The following is a 20190-nucleotide window of genomic DNA, read 5'->3' as shown; positions in this document are numbered from 1 at the left end:
AGATCCTAGACTGGGAAGCCGAAGGAAGAAGAAGAAAGGGCAGATCCGAAGAAAAAGTGGATAAATAGCGTCCGAGAAAGCCTCTACGAACTGAAAGAAGAGAATATCCGGGTTAGATCCAGGTGGAAGATGAAATTAAAAGAAATAATTGGTTGAAGAAATCCACAGTATAGAGGAACTCGAAATCAGCCAATCCGGGAAATAGAAATTAAGGGATTAGAATTTTTTTTTCCGTTTTTACGAATTCTCTGGAAAACTGCCCACAACTGGGACTACCCATGGCCTATTTTCATGTCTAGAACTTTTCTATTTTTTTTTTTTTTTTTTTAAAAAACCTACACTCCTTATAACCTCCCACACTCGATCAGGAAGTATAGGGTATGATTAAAACAGTTGAAGTCGAATAATCTCTACACCAAACTGATTTAGGCCTTGGCTGATAACTAAAGTCCAAAACCGGATTAGAGGCGACTAGCAAACGTATTTTACTATAAATTTCTCACATTAACCATTAAATAAAATCCAAAGCCTAGAGACCGGGGAATCGAACCCACTAAACCAACAATACATCTTAGCATTGCGGGTCTAGTATCATAACCGCTCGGCTACCTGTTTGGCGTCTGATTTACATAGTTTTTAAGGATATTTTTTTTTTTTTATATAAATGTTAACTTTAAATTTAATATGTATCATTTTAAAGTCAAATTCTTTTGTGCACTATTTGTGAGTTGTCACAGATTTAATAACGTAAACGGAAGTAAGAAAGTGTATGAATATTTACACCGACTTTTTTTTTCTTTGTTAAATATAAAACTATTTTAAATAATATAGTTGTAATAAATAAATAAAATATAAATATACAAATTAATTTCAAATAATAAATCTCAAATTGGACAGAAAGGCACACCTTTTTGGGTTATGCCAGTGCCAACTATATTAATGTTTAACCAATCTCACTTTATAATACCATAATATGTTTATGTAGTACGCAATGTCAACACCATTATACAAACTGTTTATGCACACACATTCACACACACACACACACACACATGACCATTCTCTCTCTCACTTACTCTCCCTCTCTCTTCCCCTCTCTCTCTCACCCCTCCACTAGCGTTGCTCTTTAATATAACCCAGGGTTTGAGAGAGTTTATTACCACCAGAATATATATATAGATATACCCACCGCTTCCTCATCAGACCGCCCCATTCCATGCGCCATTCCATTGGCTGGAAATATATACCTAGTTAGATTACCCATTTACAAACCCCCCCTACCCACAGTTGTACCTAGTTTATACCCTGAGCTTGTTTTCCAAACCCTCTCTTCCATAGTTATACCTAGTTAACTATATTTTTCCCTTCCCACTTTAACCAAAATACCCTATATAACACTAAAACTATACACACATATACGCACATAACCATCACTATAAAGGCACTTTAACTAACGCTAATTTCATTATATAATCCCCTCCACACATTCAATACTAGTATATAACAGATTGTTAATTTAATATAAATATTATAATCAACTCTCATGCATCCCCCACCTTATCCACCAAACGCTCATATATGCAACCATTACCCACCAATGCTAACTCCCGAAATTATAATATGGTGGTAAAATATGGATATAGTGTTGGGGGGAAGGGTGCTTTTATTAAACTCCCGACCAAGCCTTTAGCATCGCGTTGTTCACGTTATTTCTAACAATATTATTGTAGTAATTATATTGGCCTTATGTTTATTTTCTACCACTAATAGAAACATAAGATACTAATAATTTTATCTTCATTCTCAGAATTTTCGTCTTACCGGAAATCACCGGAAGTACATGTTTTAAGTACCTCTACCAAAAAAAAAATAGAAATAAACTAATTTTGGATAGAACAATCAAACCCCTATTCACACATCCTGTAATTTTCACAGTTTTCTTCAGACTCCGAATTTCGAAACCAATTTAACCTTCGCAGTGTGTGGAAACCATGATGTGAACACCAAAAAGCAAAGTCTCGAGAACTCCATATCTCGCAAGTACAGTCCTAAAACAAATTCTCTTAGGGGAAAAAAAGTTATACATGTTGCACGTTCCTTTACGATTTAAAGTTTCCTTTTTTTTTAAAAAAGATTTTTACAAATTTAAGCATTATTCGCTATCATATGTTTTCCAATCTCTAATTTTAGGCACAACATCTGAGGTCATTAGGGCATGGAGCTAGTTGTTTTTTTTCAGTGTAATGCCGGCTTCCGGACAGTGTTCTCTCGTTGCAGATCACACTGTCCTCTGTCTCTGGAGCTGTAAGAAGCTTCTAGAAAAAGAAAATCTAAGGGCCAGCAGCTAGATTCGAATCTGGTTCGAATCTCCGCGTTTGGAAAGCAGTACGCTAACACTTCCCTATTTAATAATAATTCTTTCCCAGTACAAATGAACTAAGTATAATTCCTGTGCCCTTCACATTTAAAAAAAAAAATTATTTCGTTATTTACAATCTGTATAATATAGTATACAATAAGTAAATAGGGAGAATCAAGGATAAATGGATGCGTGAAAGGCAGGAGAAGAGAAACTACCCAGCGGTAGCACTCTCTACAGGATATGATTTTTAGGCCTTCAGACTGCAAGGAAGTCGCAGGGAGGGCCCTTCCCATAGAATACAATTCTAAAATACTTTGTTTTTTAAACTAGGTTTCATTAATTTTAATTCTATTAATTTTTACAAAATGTTTTAAGACTCCTTTACATTTTAAATGACTCTCATGCACATCATGTAACCGAATCATTCAGTAAAGCGAGACGGAAACATAGTTGAAATCGAAAGCTCAACATTGAACTCATTAATCTCTAACTGTGATGATCGATCAAAGACTATAAAACCGCTCAGGGGAACAATAACATGCATGCAATAATACAAAGTTGTTCATCTATGAGGCAAGAAATGAAAAACAGGAAGTCTGGAGCAAATCATAGAAGCAACAGAAAAGGTCAAAACAAAGTGACACATCCGGTTGAGAGATCTTTTTTGCGTAGTCGAAATTTTAGCAACGTACATTCGACTTTAGATCTGAGATTCCGCTGAAAAAGAGACTATTTAGATGGAAGTCTTAGGCCCTATCTCCTAGAAGGGGTGGGGGCTTCCTTAATCGACTTTTCATCAAACAACATTTCAAAAAAAATGTTAAAAATAATTTTAAAAAGAAATTACCTATTCTTTAAAAAAATAAAATACAGTTTTGAAAGATACAAATCAAATTCGTACGAATTTGTACGTAAAATTTTTTTCCCAATTTGAAACTGTGTTTATTCACTTTGTTTATTATCCAAAATGTCCCAATAACATCCTTTATCACAGTGTTTTTATAGAAAAATAAATAAATAAAAGAAGATGACCAATCAAACAAAACAAAAATAAAAAACTAAAAAAAATTGGACATGTATGTTCCTGTTTCCTGTTATATAGTTAAAATGGCGATTCTCTCATCAGCCGAAATAAATAACCCAAAAGAATCAAAAAAACAACAGCGTGGAAAGAGTGGGAGGGGAATTGTCCCCAATGTGGAGGGAGGGGATAAAGCTTGTCAATAGGGTCCTATAACAGTAAGGGAATAATGAGAAACAGGGGGGAGACTAACTGACTCAAAAATAAAATAAAAAAACCAAAAAAAAACAAATGAATAAATAATAAAAATACTCCTCATTTTCTCGTATACAAGTTACGAGACAATGTAGCCAACCTAACTCTGGAAAAAATATCAAATAAAAAAATATAAATAAATAAATCAAATAAAAGCCAATGCTGCAACAATCGTATATACAATTTTTTTTTTTTTTCATGTATGATTTATATACACCATATCCAATCATAAAAATCCAATCAAATTCATATTCCGTCACATATATTATATAAAATGGCATTATTTCTCTCTTACTAAGGTTAATAAAAATATAAAAACAACAAAAATGAGAAATAAATCAGTTAAATTAAATTAGTGGAAATATTTAAATTAATTATTAATAATAATCCAAATTATTGTGGGGAAAAACGTACCCACCCCCCCTTAAACGTACTCTTAATATGACATGACTCCCACTTAGCCTGAGATTCACGTCAATTTAATTTCCTTAAAACTCGGCATTTATACTAAAGAAGCAGAATGCGAAAAGAATAAAAATATAAAGATGAAAATAAAGTTATTTACGAGGGTCGTTTGAAAAGTCCGTGCAAAAATAAAAACTACTTAATTTTTTGGGGTAAACCTTTTTTATTTTTCAACATAGTCTCCTTTTAGGCTTATACACTTCGTCCAACGCTGCTCTAGTTTGTTGATCCCTTCCGAATAATAGGATTTGTCCAAGTCTGAAAAATAGCCATTCGTTTCTGCAATCACCTCCTCGTTTGAATAAAATCTTTTTCCCGCCAGCCATTTCTTCATATTGGGGAACAAATAGTAGTCCGAGGGAGCCAAGTCTGGAGAATAGGGGGGGATGTGAAACGAGTTGGAACCCTATTTCCATTAATTTTGCGACCACAACTGCTGAGGTGTGAGCTGGTGCGCGTTGTCGTGATGGAAAAGGACTTTTTTTGTGGGCCAATCGTGGGCCGTTTTTCTTGCAGCTCGGTTTTTCAAACGGTCCAATAACGATGAATAATATGCACCTGTAATAGTTTTACCCTTTTCCAGATAGTCGATGAGGATTATTCCTTGCGAATCCCAAAAGACAGCCGCCATAATCTTTCCGGCCGAAGGAACGGTTTTCGCCTTTTTTTGGCGCAGATTCCCCCTTGGTAACCCATTGTTTAGATTGTTCTTTGGTCTCAGGAGTGTAGTGATGTATCCATGTTTCATCCACAGTGACGAAACGACGCTTAAAGTCCTGCGGATTCTTCTGGAACAGCTGCAAACCGTCCTTGCAACACTTCACACGATTTCGTTTTTGGTCAAGCGTGAGCAATCGCGGCACACCCATCTTGCGGATAGCTTTGTCATGTCCAAATGTTGATGCAAAATATTATGTACCCGTTCATTCAAGATGCCCACAGCACTAGCAATCTCACGCACCTTCACTCTTCTGTCATCCATCACCATATCATGGATTTTATCAATGATTTCTGGAGTAGTAACCTCAACAGGGCGTCCAGAACGTTCAGCGTCACTTGTGCCCATATGGCCACTCCCAAAATTTTGAAACCACTTATAAACTGTTCTAATCCATAATGTTTATCAAGCTTCTCTTTAGTCTCCTGAGGCGTTTTGCCATTCATAAAGTAGTGTTTAATCAACACACGAAATTCTTTTTCGTCCATTTTTTGAAAATCACTCGACTTCCTCGATTCAAACGAATGCCAAACACAAAGAAATAGACCGATCTGGCTGAAACTTGGTGTGTGTTCTTCCAAGAGATGCTACTAACTAAACATAACCTCGATACGCGCCAGTAGTGCTATCTCTCTGACTTTGCACGGACTTTTCAAACAACCCTCGTAGATCTACATTTAAACAATGAACACACTAAGTTGAAAGTAAATAGTATTATTATTATTAGTATTATTATTAGTAGTAGTATTAGTATTATTATTTAAGGCACGACAACATCTAAGGTTATTGGCGCCTGAAGCTTTCTTCAGTGCACTGCCGGCCTCCGGACAGTGTTCTCTCGTTACAGACAACACGGTCCATCATCGGACCCGTGAGCTGTAAGAAGCTTCTAGGAAGAGAAAAATCTAAGGGTCAGCGGCTGGATTCGAACCCGGGACCTCCGCGTGGTAGTCGAGTACGCTAACCGCAGAGCTAATCCTTTCCCTAACAGTCATTATTATTATTTTCATTGTTATTATTATTATTATTGTTGTTATTATTTAAGCTTATATTATTTTATAATAATTTTATTATTCCTCTCTTATTAATACAAAGAAAATTAAAAACAAAAAGCCAAACAAATTGAACAAACATACTTATACATGATTATTAATTCAATACGATATTAATAATAAAAATGAATTCTACTCGACTTCCAATCCCCCCCCCCTAATTAATGTTCACCCAATGAACATAATACCTGCACAACTCCCCCCACCATTAGAATTTATTTTATTTTCCAATCATTTAATATTTTCCAACAGCATTAGCCAATATTTATAATGGACTTAATACATACGTTACAAAGTATTAACATCATTATTCTAGATATATATATCTGTGTAGAAAATAATTAATTAGGAGTTATTAATTTAATTAAAATAACCGGTACTAAGTGATTACATTATTTTTGTAAAATTTAAATGAATAATATGTATTGATTTTTTTTAATTTAATTTTGAGTTTATAAAGCAAACAATCATTTGTAATAGTGACGCTAGATAGCACTAGTGAACACTATTAGCACTCTCTAAGGCTGGAAACATAGTAGAGCGGCGAGCAAAGCGGCGCTGATAGCGAAGAGCGAAGCGGCAAAAACAAAAACTAGAAATAGATAGAGTTGCTCTATCTTCGCTTTGCTCGCCACTATGCGCGGTCCCATATGTTTACTTGTGTTTGATTTCGCCGCTTCGCTCTTCGCTATCAGCGCCGCTTTGCTCGCCGCTCCACTATGTTTCCAGCCTAACCGTGTTGTTGGGACACAATCGCTTTCATAGCCATATTATTATGCAATTACTTTCAAATTTACTTGCGGTTTCTCTTCGTGCGAAAGATTACATAGAGATCTTTAAAACATTACATTTCTATTACAACAAATCATGAGATACTAAAATCTCAAAAATGTGCTAAAACAATTTTTTTCCAGAAAAAATGTTCAAATAAAAGTTATTGGATCTGAAAACGAACCAATTAGGAAATCGTATGAATAAAAAAAAAAAAAAAAATCTCAAAAAGTTCAAAAAAAAATCCATTTTATAAAATTAGTACTTCTGATTTTAATCAAATTTTCCTACAATAAAAAGTTAGAGAGGAGCATAAGTTAAAAGAAAAATCTTTGTATTCATTTTCGAGAATAATTTGAAGAAATGAAAAAGATTCATTCTGTAAATTCGTATTTCCCGTTAAGGGATTCCGATCGCTAAGTTACTGTAAGGTCCCCGCGGTAAAATCCTTAAAAAAAAATATATTAAATTTCAGACTACGGAGATTAGCTATAAGAGCAGGATTGCACTTTAATGTCACGTAGGGAAGATCTAATTACACCAAATTTTCTCAAAATCGGGCTCAAATTTTACAGAGTTATTAGTATTAATAGTTTAGTGAGTGCCTTACACGCGTTGATGATATTTGAAACGATCGCAATACTTCCTTTTAGTAAGTGTAATAGTATGATGGCACTTACAAGATAAGTAGGAAAGCTCTAATCTCTTTATTCTGCCAAATTTGATCAAAATCTGGTGTAAAGATTTTGCACAAATTATTGGTAATAAATGTTTAAAAGGGGGCCTTACACATAAGGGGCTAACTCCTCTCCCATGGAATGTGTATCATCAAGTCCGCCAAAAGGCTCATCTACCAGAAATTCCGAATCGAATGACACGTCATGTATGAAAATCGGTTCACTAGGCGCTACGTTATTTTTTAATAAAATAATAATATTAATTAATAAAAAAAAATTAAATAGACAAAAACAGCGTGGGGGGCCGTATTTAAATTTTCTCTGAATTAAAAATTACAAAGGAGAGGGAATAATTCTCCCTTCCAACATAAACGTCACACAAACAGGCATGTGATGGTGCAAAATTTTGAGGTTATAAAGTGTGTTGTAGAAGGGAATTAATGACTAGTTTTTATTTGATTGATTCTTTACTTCTAGTTTTTAGTATTAACTTAAAAATAATACTTCAAAAGTAAGTTTGCAGAGAATTATCTGTTATTATGGAAGTTTAACGTTAAAAAAGAAAAAAGTTCACGTGTAAAAAGTAAGATTTGCATGCAGAATACAAGAAAAATTGTTTGATTACTAAAAGAATCTAGAAAAATCAATTCCTGGCATATGTTAAACAAATAATATCAGTATAAATTGTTAAAATTTAAAAGATTTGTAATCTTAATCTTACCTTATTGCTGTTCAGCATTGTAGAAAGTGCAAACCCAGCAAGGAAATAGCCAAAAGTAGTAAAAAGTTCCACTGCACTAACACAACCACTGCACAAAACTAACCACCCGAACTGTTGAACATCTATTAAGAACAAAATTAATTGTTATCAAGAAATTTTGACAAATTGTGAACAAGAAGAAAATTACAGATAATCCTATAATTTATCCCTATAAAGTAATGGATAAAGGACAAGAGCGATTAGGTATGTAATTGATTATAATTTCTATTTTCTCCTATTATTCATGTAATAATGTTGGAAATTTTGGCCGATGCTAACAGTGAAAGGTACTAATCGCCTATAACTATTTCTCAGTTTTTCCAATGTTTCTTTTAATAAGATCAAACAATTTTATTAAAATTTCCTATACTACTTCACGCACCAAATCACTCGCTTTTATTTCCTATGGAAATGGATTTAAAAGGTGATTTTTTTTTAGAGAAAAACAACTTTAAGCACTGTCCTAAAGTTCAACTTTAGTAAAATGTATGGTTTTACCAGGGCTCGTAATATTAAGGAGCGTTAAAAGCAACTTTAAGATTGCTATTTTGAAAAAAAAAAAACTCCAGTTCACCATTAAAAGAATAGGTACCTGAATTTGTGGAAATTTTCTAGATAATGTCTCCAACAATTTCTATATAATTTAGTATGCTAACTGTTGTGTTATAAACAATCCCTTTTATTCAAAGCTTTATCCGAAGCGATTTTTGGGGCAATAGAAATAATACATATCTGTTAGACATTCTGTATTTAAGCTTTTAAATTTGCAATTGCATTTGAATGTACAGAGTGGAAATTCAAACTAATTGAAAGTAATTTTTTTTTTACAGCAAAAGGGCTTTTTAGGTCATAAAATATTAACCAGATTCAACCCAATATCACTTGTAAAAATCACAATTGTCCAGAATACTTTACTATCGAAATAGAACATTCCAATAGTCAGGTATGCCTCATTACTGTGATTAATTATTAGATCAAGAATTTCACTTGAATTACTTTAATTTTGTTGCCTTCTATCTAAAAACAATTTTTCATTTTAACAACTTCATGTTTTCCATTTAAAATTATTGAGAATTACAAAAAATCTAAGTTGGGCCATCTATATTTAAAGAAGATTCCATCTTCCAATATTCAGTAGAACTAAGAAATCCGTTTATAGAACGGATTACTAATAAAAATAATCTTATTAGATTTGTAAAAAATAAACAAGGTTTTCGTATGTTTTAAACATTTTATCTTTAAAATTGTTAACAATCACTGAATTAGTTCTTATAATTTTTTTTTAGTTCGCCATATTTGAATTTGGAATCTTAATGCTAAATGTTTTTTGGAATTTTCTTAATGATCCTTGATGAAAATGTATAACTTCAATATTTGTGAATAGCTTAACGATTCGTGTTATAAACTATTGTAATTAACTTCAATTTATATTAATTTAAATTTACTTACAAATCGAGATTAAGTTCATCTTATGATTTCCAGGACAGGACTGGTCCAATGAGAGGGGTTAGAGCTTAAACATCTAATTATATGGTATTTACCAAAAATTTAATTATTTTAAGTTATTTTAACATTTAATTCATCGTATTATTGATTTTGTAAGAGAATTTTATTCCGTTATTTTAAATTTTTTAAAACAAATATTCTGAATGTTAATTTCATTGCCTTTTGTTTCTTGTAGGTTGGTATCACTTTAGATCACTTCGTTCTCTTTGTGGTGGTCTCCTGAAATTAAATAATTTTATTTAAATGAGTTATAATGAAGTTTTAATGTCAGTCATTATTGTAAAGTGAAAAGTTTAAAAGATTGAATTTGTGTAAAATCATTTTTAATGGAAAAAGTAATCAGTTTTCTAAAACAGTTTTTTTTTTAATTGTAAAATAAATTATTTTAAATCCAATCAATGAAAGAGGACTTTTCTCAACTTTTTTTTTGGTATGTACTAACTATTTCAAGTATTAATACTTTGAAAATGTTCATTATTCACGATCATTTGCAACACTCAATGTTTCTATTTTTAATTTTATTTGTACAACTAAAATAAGTTTTAAACAAGAATTAGGTTTTATAAGTATGAATTGTGATGTGTTGAGAACTTTCCCATTTTTTGAGATATGATTGCGGGTGTACAGCTGGGTATCTCTGGGTACGAAAATGTTCGTGATATAGATTTTTTTCACCAATAATATTTTCATTTCTAACTTAATACTTAATTATTTTGCTTCTATTTTTTGATCTGTTACGTTGTCAGATATCATTCGTGTACTTTATCAGAAGAATTAAAATGACTTGTTCATTAAATAATTGCACACATTTTATTTTAAATCATGTTGTAAAACATGGAAACCTACCATGTTTGTCTTTTAAATACATTTTCAGAAGCTCTTCATGAAGGGCGATTATAAATTTTTCCCAAAAAGAGTTCTTGCATTTTAGTTACCAGAATATAAGTTATTTTATAAATCTTAAGGTAATATCTTGCTGATTATTTTGCTCAAAACGTTCGTTTTGTTAACTTTTTTGACTCATAATCAATTAAGAACACTTTAATTTTTACTAATTCCATAAAAAAAAATGATTATTAAGGTTTGTACATTGATAAGTCACTTAGTTTCAATTATTTAGTGCTTGATTCACACAAAATTAGTACCCATCTAAAGCTTAAAGAGGCCTGTAAGAAGTTGATTGCCATTTGATCTATAAAATTTGCATGTTCCAATAGATGTATATTATTATAATTAAGTACTTGGTAATTCCTGTACCGTACTGCATCCTACACTCTTATATTACCTCTCTGTTGGTGATCTAATTGGTGAATCCTCTTCCACTTCTTTCAACGTACAGGATATATTCCCCACCAGTCTTTGTTACGATATGATGTCATGTTGAGTGGCTGCTGAGAGCGTTTTCTTCCTCTTGGTTCATAGAGGTTACGGTTCGAACAACTCCACTCTGTGAAGATGTTTCCTGAGCCTGTCTTGTCCTTTAAGAAGGCCATTCACGAGTAGTTTTACACTATCTCTAAAATTGTGACATTTCACCTTTTTTTTTTGTCTTGCCTTGATTTTTGTGATTTTTGGTTTAAGCCTTGATTTTTCTACACATAACCGATTAAAATAATTTCTTTAAAAAAGAACATCGTATTATTCATTAGCACTCTACAGACTAATGAGTTTAAAGATTAGTATAGTATGCAGTTATTAAATTGCACGTAGATGGTTTTTAAGTCGGACCTTTACGTTCACAAAGAGCAACTTAACTCTTAAATCATGTACGTAGGCTGCTGCGAAAATTCCCGTAAATCACAAAGTAAATATATTTTAGTTCGGTTTAAATCTATTCTAGGGATTAGGCGTAATTATAATTACTATGTGCTTTTATTAGCTGGTTTTCAGTTTTAAAATAATCCTAAAGCCGGAAAGATTTTTAGTTCTATTTTCTAATGAATTGTAGCAATTCTTATTAGTTTTAAATTAAAATGCTTCTTTAATTAGAAAGCAAAGATTGTGGCAGAACTGCCTTGAAGAAATGTTTTAGGGTTAACTGTTAAGGTCAGATTTTGTTGCAGTAATTTTAAGCGTACAGGAAACAATTCCGTTAAAAACGTCCATCGCACCATGCTGTTGAAATCAAACGTCTGGATTTTGGAGTTCGCTAATTTTATGGCGTCTCTGGACTTCTTAGTCCACTAGGCTTATTTTTATACATATTTGTATAGTTATATGTGTTATCGATATGTCTAAAGGTTGAGCGCATGACATTTTGACATGCAATCGTATAACCATGTTGTTTACCTGCTCTTTGATGATGGTAACTAAAAAGGTAACGGGCCTACAATTGATAGGCCCATCACGATCAATCTCACGCTTGGTAGGCGTAGCGAAATGTGGTAAGTTTTTTAGCCAGACCTTGTAGTTTCAAATAAAATTAAATGTAATAGAAATCTGTTATGTTCAAAATTTTCTCTAATTCATTATTTCTTGGCGAATTCTACTTTTCAAAAATCTTATTTGGCTAAACTTTGAGTTCTAATATCTCGACATGGAAAACTTTGGCACAATTGTAGACTTTAACTATCTCTAGAATTGAGAGAAGTATGATGATTGTGGATGCAATAGTAAAGGAAATATAGGAAGGTAAAGTTATGTTACTTTTGGTTTGCCTAAACTTGGAGTTCTACTATCTCGACTTCTACTGCATGGAATTCTATGCATTTTGGCACAATTGTAGACTTTAACTATCTCTAGAATTGAGAGAAGTGTGATGATTGTGGATGCAATAGTAAAGGAAACATAGGAAGGTAAAGTTATGTTACTTTTGGTTTGCCTAAACTTGGAGTTCTACTATCTCGACTTCTACTGCATGGAATTCTATGCACTTTAGCACAATTGTAGACTTTAACTATCTCTAGAATTGAGAGAAGTGTGATGATTGTGGATGCAATAGTAAAGGAAATACAGTTATGGGTTTTCGTGCACTTTTTTTTGACTTCAACCCTGTCCTACTGGACCGTTTTAATTTAACTCTCTCCTTAGCAGTGCACAAAAGGTAGGAATATATTATATTCCTACTGAGTGGACAAATACAGATATTTCTTTTATGGACTCAAGACAGGAAATACTACTTTTTTTAATAAAGTAAAAGGAATTAAAAAATTAGATTGTGAACACTCATACGAACCTTCCTGTAATTATCTGGCTTCTATCTTTTTCAATTTCATCAAACTCTGGATTTAAAACATATTTCAATCTTACTTAAGTTTATGGTTAGACTGAAATGTTACTTCAGAAGAACTTACTTAAAAGTAAGCCTTACTTGGAACTTACCCTTACTTGGAACTTTCCTGTACCACAATTTTCTTCGAAAAATTGTTGAAATGAAGTTTACAGACTAATGTGAAGTTGAAAAAAAATAATTCTAAATTCTATTTTAGGGAAAAACATCTCACAAGAGTGAAAAAATCGATTCATTTTTCGGTTCAGGAAGTTTCTTTGTACTTGTTTTGTTTGATATTTAGTAATTTTTTTACTTTCAATCCTCCTAAATAGTTTATAGTCCGAATAAAAGTTGTGAAACTTATGCGAGCTATGTGGTGTTTATTTTTGAGAATCTAAATAGAAAAACAATAATTGTAGATATTATAAATTTGATTTTCTGCCATGATTAGCTAGCTCCTTAATTAGCTAGCTACAACACACAATAAGTTGCTCCCAGGAGAGAATCTAAGGACAGCTAGAACTTTTGCAATCTGAGTCCACTTACCACTGAGTTTATCTCTTCTTACAAAAGATAGAAATCAAAAATAAATGAATTAATATTTATAACTATACATTTATTTAAATTATAACTTACATTGATCATAGTTTACATTACTATATTTACATTTTTAATTTTTTTTTTTTTTTAAATAAGACTAGGTTAATCAATTAAAAATTAAGCTTAATTTTTTTTTGTATTAAATTGACCTTAACATTTTTATTTGTCCATTAACGAGTTATTAATTTTTAATAGCGCTGAATTACATACAATTTATTAGAGAATAACTTTTATTATTATTTTTTTTTTAATTTATTAAAATACATAAAACATTAAATAGTTTTTTATATATATATTCTTTTATATAATACAAAAATTATACAAATCATTCAATAAATTATTAATTACCTCTAGCATTTTACCACTGTTTAAATAACCTCGTAAGTAGTTTTGTACAGTTTGATAAAAATGACATTTATTTTAAGTATTTACAATATTTTTTCATTATTCGAAAATTAATTTACAATTTTAATAATAACTATTTAAAAGTTAAAATAAAATTAAAATAAAAAATGTGTATTGCACAACTTTTTTAATATATTTATGACTAAAATAATTAAATAAATTAACTTTATATACAGTGACTCCCATTAATATTGGGACAGTACATACAGAAGTTAAAAATTGACGAAAATTAAAAGTGGCACCCATTTATTCAAATTTTTATAAATTCATTTCATTTTATAATTACTATTAATTAAATAAAAACTATTTAAATAATTACATAAAAATGTTTTGGTAGATTAAAAAATATATATATTATAATAAGTGCAAATTCTACCTCTCATAAATATTGGGACACTATTATAATTTATAGTTTGTCCAAGGTTTTGCCCGAATATTTATACAATTTGTAAATATTTACCTTAAGCATATATTCAATATGAAATTAATAATTAAATTAGTTTATATAAATCAAGCCAGGTGTAACATGTCGCGCAAAAATACAAATACAACGATTGAACAAAGAAAAATTGTAATTTCTATGCACAAAGACAATAAAAAGTGTTAGAGGGACAGAAAAACTGATCGGACCTAAAACATCTATTGCGTGGAACATCATTCAGCGTTACCACAAAGAAAAAAGAATTGTTTCAACCCCACAAAAAGGCCGTCCTCGACTGCTCTCTGAGAGAGAGCAGCGTTATATATTAAAAGAATTAAAAAAGATCACCGACTTGGTGATCCAAAACTTCAATGTGAAATTTTTGACATGTTCAGAAAGCAAAAAAGGGGCAGAAACTGTTCGGAGAGTGCTAAGAAAACTCGACTATCATGGTAGAATAGCCTGGAAGAATCCTTTTGTCACTAAGATAAATCGTATTAAGAGAGTGAAATTTGCCGAAAAATGTTTTAATGGAAATAGTGACTTTTGGAATGATATACTCTAGCGATGAATCAAAATTTAATGTTTTTCAGTCAGATGGATGGGTTATGGGCTGGAGGAAAGCGAATGCTGAGCTCGAAAAGAAGAATTTACAGCCAACATTAAAGGGTTTTAAAGCTCCACCTCCGGGTGGAGGTGGGTCAGTTCTGGTTTGGGGCTGGATGTCCGCATCAGGATTTGGAGAATTAGTGTTTATTGATGGAATGTTGGACAAAATAGTTTATAGTAATATATTAAAAAATAATTTGGAAAAAGTGCCAAAAAATTGGGTATTTTAGGGTCTTTTAAATTCTACCAAGATAACGACCCCAAACCTACGGCTTGGGTGATACGTCAGTGACTGTTATATAATTGCCGAAAAGTTTTCCAAACCTCTCCGCAGTCACCAGATCCTAATCCCATTGAACATTTATGGCAATATTTAGCCAGTGCTTTAAGAAAAACGAATAATATCTAACAAAAATGAATTAAAACGATGTTTCCTGGAAGAATGGGAAAAAAACACCACCTGAATTAACCAAAAACTTGTTTCACCTATGCCTGATCGTTTGAGGGCTATTGTAAGTCAAAAAGCAATTATTAAATTATTACCAACCAATTATTAAATAGTAGGAGATTTTAAATATTGAACATTTAAACTCTAGCACTTCTGGTGTCCCAATATTTTTGAGAGCCTTATTTCACACTTTTTCAAAAAGTACTACCTAACAGTTTGGAATTTCATCGATTTATACAGATGTTGCTGTTATTTAAAAAAAAAAAAATTCCAAACTTTTGTATGTTGTTTTCATTTTCCTTTTAAATCATTTTGTAATAGGTGTCCCAATATTAATGGGAGTCACTGTACATAGATTATCTAAAATATATCATGGTTAAATTTAAGTTCAATTTTTTTTTTGTGTGGGGTGTGAAATTAGAACTAATTTTGCCAGATATTAGAACATATATTAATTTTTCTTTTTTTATTACCTAATTAAAATCTTAAGTTATTAATTATTTTTTAAATTAAATCCGAAAAATTGAAAAAATAACATTCTTTTAGGACAATAATTTATTTATTTTTAAGGGAAATTCGTTTATTGCTGGATGGCAACACTGTTCTTTAATAAACTTTCTTCGGAGATGATTGAAGATAGTTTTGGGTTGTCTTTTAATTTTCATCATGGTGTAGTGATTTGAAAATAGTAAATAAAAAAATTGAAACTAATGAAAAATATGAAACAGAAAATCTTTAAATTGACCCTTTTAAAAGTAGTGTTAAGAAAATATATAAGTTCCAGTAGTTAGATAGATTATGGTTAGATTATACAGTTTATTTCTTTTATTTCACATTCAAACTGAAATTATTCAAGCAGGATGCAGTGATATATATTGATTACTTAGTGAGTAGATTTCTTGTATTCAAATATATCTTTTTTTCAATTAAAAGTCTGCAAATAGGTACTCCTTATTTAAGTGTTCGAAGTTAATACAAAAACTTAGCCTTGATTTTGTGCTGATTTCTTCAAACTGTTTCATTCAAGGATAAAATTAAAAACATAAGATTCACTTTAAGCTTGATTATTGAAATGGAGAAATTGTGGGTGCGATTTTATTTCGTACTAGGCGATAAACAAAAGAAATTGGGCCTTTGTGTAATTCAAACCGAACATGCAATGTTTTCTTTAGGGCTTCAAGATTATGATACTTCAAAATAATATCTACCGGTCTTTTTAAAAAAATAGTATTTTATTAAAGTTTACTGTATAGGATGTTAAATTTAAACTAGGTGATTTATAATACAAAATATTTAGCTTAACTAAACTATAATATTCTGCAACCTTCTTGACTTCATTTGCATTCTGGTTTTCTGAGGTAAAAAGTCTGTTAATTTAATTTTTTATTAACTCAATTCTATCAAATAAGTTTGAAAATATATTTTCCAAATGAAAACTATTTTACGAATTGCATTCATTTAAAAGGTTCAGTATTATGCAGAATTAATTAGGATACGTTTAGTTTGCCTTAATTGCCTATATTTTGCATCCTGCACTATAATTACATCGTTGATTAAACTGTTGAATTACTTGTTAGGAATCATGGTAAATTCTTTCTCTTTAAAAGTTGACTATTGTCATAGCTATTATTTGCCCAGCGCGAAGTGAAATTACAAAAGACGTTTTTCGAAAATGCGAAATATAAAAGTAACATATTCAATTTTACAGATTATTTAATTATACAATGTTTACACTTATTACGTATTTCTTTTTTCTTTTACTTCTCTGTACTTAAATTAAAAAAAAAAAAAAATAGTTACTCCCTAAGCTACTTCTAGATCTTCGTCAGAATCTGAAGCACAATGCCTCTGCGGTGTTACATCAACTGGCAGTGATCTACCCAAACCTACAGCATCTTCTTGGAGTTTTCGCAGCCGTTCCTGTTCTTCTCGTTTCTGTTTCCGCCATTTTGCACGGCGATTTTTGAACCATACCTGTTGTGAGAGAGAGAGACAGAGAGAAAAAAAATGTACAAACAAACCTATTTTAAGTATATTTGAAGACAGTATATTACGTTAAAAATATGTATGTAATGGTGAAAAATATTGTTGCTAGATATAATTTCTGTGTAAAATTATTTCTGTAGTCAAAAAAAAGAAAAAGGAAAATAGATTTTCCACAGAATATTCTAGCGAATAATCCTACTTTTCGTTTAAACACACACAATTGTTATTCTAGTAAGGATTGAAAATTCCAATTAATGTAAACACCATAAACACAATGAAATAGCAGAAATTTTCATCTTGTTGAAATATTAAGCTGTCCAAATATTCCAGATCAACGAAACATTACAACATGGATATCCAACAATATCGCTTTGCATTTTAAAATTGTTTTGAATAACCTGATTGTAATTTACAATTACAATACGATTTTGATAGCCGTGCTGGTAAAGTCCCAAAAAGTTTTACGCTTTATGTAATTCTAAATTGAATAGTAATACTCTTTACTATTAATAATGGACTGTACTGTTTATGTGGATTCTAGCCATTTTTGATCCGACCACTCTCTTCGTTGTCCATACCACTCTTCAGGTCCCCAGGTAGTGGAAAACAATATTTAAATTGGATATCCACTGGTATGTGTGCATATAGGAAACCATTGTTATCTCACTAAACATTATTGCATTGTTCTGTGTGTTGGGTTTTGCTAGAGAGAAAGAGAAAGAGAATCTCAGAGAGCAATAATAGAATAATCCGGTACTGTGGGGGGTTCATTCTGTGCTGATAAATTGGTTACATTACTCTATCCTTTTATATTATATTCTGAATTTTTATGCTATTTTATTCAGTAACGGAAAATTTAATTAACTGTCATTCAACTAAGAATCTAGAAACAAAGAAGAGATCTGATTATCTTAGTAATTTTTAACTGGTGTACTATTGTTCAGGGACTGGTAGTCACTCAAGTTGGACATGAGATTACAGATTTCTAAATTTCTAAGCTAAAACACAAAACCAAACGTTCAACTCCGACAGCTTTAGATTATACAGGGTGATCCATTTAAAACGCACCAATCGCTAATAACTTTTTAGGAAAGCGGAATTTCGATTAAACCCATTAAGTGAACTATATGTTTTGTTTTGTCTAGTTATCAAATTTTTAACCCCTGATGCTGTATTTTCATTTTTAGCGGAGTTACGGCCAAAAACCTGATTAGGGTTTCATAAGGACCACTGTTTTTGACAGTGATTATGAAAACTACATAAAAAAAAAAAACTGAAAAATGACGTTAACCCCGTTTCGATATCCCCTAATATTAGTCGGGATATTTAAGATCAAAGTTACAATTTTATCTATTCGTGAACGGTTTACTATATTAATTTTCCACCAAAAATATACACGTTTTGGGAGGTCCTCTGACTACAAAAAAATGTTATTGGTGGACGCAAAGAACAAAAATAATAATTGAAGATTTTAAAAAATTTAGTGTAATGTAATGGTTGTGGGTGAATCAAGATAAATTGGTTTTATCATCAAATAAAAGCAACCATTACAACCACCCAGTATGCAAGACTTCTTGATCTATGATTACGGTAAGGATATCTTGCCAGAGTGTAGGTCTAGTGGTCAAGAGCATGGCTTTGTAAGTGGGAGATCCCCAGTTCGAATCCCGCGTATGACTACACTTTATTAAAAAAAAAGTATTATGATTTTTTTAAGTAATAAGAATGACTGCATACGCGGGAAAAAACAAATTTATCGTATTATTTTTCATTTTGCGTCACCAATAAAATTTTTTGCAGTCAGAGGACCTCCCAAAACTTGTATTTGTGGTGGGAAATTAATATTGAAAACCGTTCACGAATAAGATAAAATTGTAACTTTGATCTTAAATATCTCAACTAATATTATGGGTATCAAAACGGGGTTAACGTCATTTATCACAGTTTTTCATGTAGTTTTCATAATCCTTGTCAAAACCAGTGATCCTTATGAAACCCCAATCGGGTTTTTGGCTGTAACTCAGACCAAAAAAAACATATAGTTTACTTAGTGGGTTTTTTCGAAATTCCTTTTTCCTAAAAAGTTATTAACGGTTGGTGCGTTTTAAATGGATCACCCTGTATACATAGGAAATAAAACTAAAATGAATTATATCAATAATGATAGTCCAATTCATTCGAAAAAATAAAAAAAAATAACTACAGATCAAATGCAACCAAAAAGGCAGTGTGGCAAGCCTTAACTGATTGTTTCCACGATAGAGTGTAGCACTTGGATCACACTCCTTTTAAACGCCATGTATCTCCGTTATCTTAACAACCTTTTCAGTGTTAAAGACACTCGCCTGTATTGAAATTTTTAGACTAACAAAAAGGAAATAAGATTTTTGCAACTCTGCATAACGTTAAATGTCAATAATTAAAACAATTCGATGCAGAAGAATTTATTGATTCTGGATAAATTGTTAAAAGAGTCCATAATATTCTTCTTTTTTAATCAGTGAAGAATAATCATTAATTTGCGGGAACAGAAGGTCTTGTGAGTGGTTCTCACCTGATTTCATTAAATATTCTGAAAGAAATATTAAAATTTCTATCTTTTTAAACTTTTCAACAATTCTTCGTCTTTTAAAATAACAACCCTAACCTTGTATTGCATTGTAAGGATTTAATAATTCCTAAATTTTGCCTCATGTTTTACTCCTTCCCCCTTTAAGTCCCTTTTGTTATTAAAGCGGGTTGTTATAAAACAAAACTTTGCCAAGACAATAACGTCTTACAAAACTTAGTCCTCTTTAGCGGTCCTTTTGGGGGGTAGTCTTATGGTTGGAGTAAAGGCTTGGGCTAAGACGGATTTCATTTACCATTTACCGAGACCTAAGTTCAACCAACAAGGGATATACCTTGTAAAAGTGGCTAAGAT

General features: G+C 31.4%; 1 protein-coding gene and 1 long non-coding RNA gene across 2 annotated transcripts in view; one reads left to right on the top strand and one right to left on the bottom strand.

Annotated features, from left to right (window-relative positions):
- Nucleotides 1-7694: 7694 nt before the first annotated feature.
- Nucleotides 7695-20190, top strand: part of LOC141448307 (uncharacterized) — a 92916-nt gene continuing 80420 nt past the window's right edge. Inside the window, exons 1-5 of the long non-coding RNA XR_012454947.1 lie at nt 7695-7832; nt 8058-8285; nt 8912-9024; nt 9564-9614; nt 9763-10017. This is a non-coding gene — a long non-coding RNA (uncharacterized lncRNA). The remainder of the gene's footprint in view (nt 7833-8057; nt 8286-8911; nt 9025-9563; nt 9615-9762; nt 10018-20190) is intronic.
- The window catches only part of Gsc (goosecoid homeobox), a 70864-nt gene continuing 64732 nt past the window's right edge, over nt 14059-20190 (bottom strand). Inside the window, exon 3 of the mRNA XM_074116579.1 lies at nt 14059-17255. Coding sequence (XP_073972680.1) covers nt 17085-17255 — 171 coding nt within the window. The 3' untranslated portion in view covers nt 14059-17084. The remainder of the gene's footprint in view (nt 17256-20190) is intronic.

Source organism: Rhodnius prolixus, unplaced genomic scaffold (assembly GCF_049639745.1).
Source record: "Rhodnius prolixus isolate KJV_2025 unplaced genomic scaffold, Rpr scaffold_19, whole genome shotgun sequence".
Lineage (NCBI taxonomy): Eukaryota > Metazoa > Arthropoda > Insecta > Hemiptera > Reduviidae > Rhodnius > Rhodnius prolixus.
The sequence above is the reverse complement of the archived record's forward strand: the minus strand, read 5'-3'. Positions and strand labels throughout refer to the sequence as shown.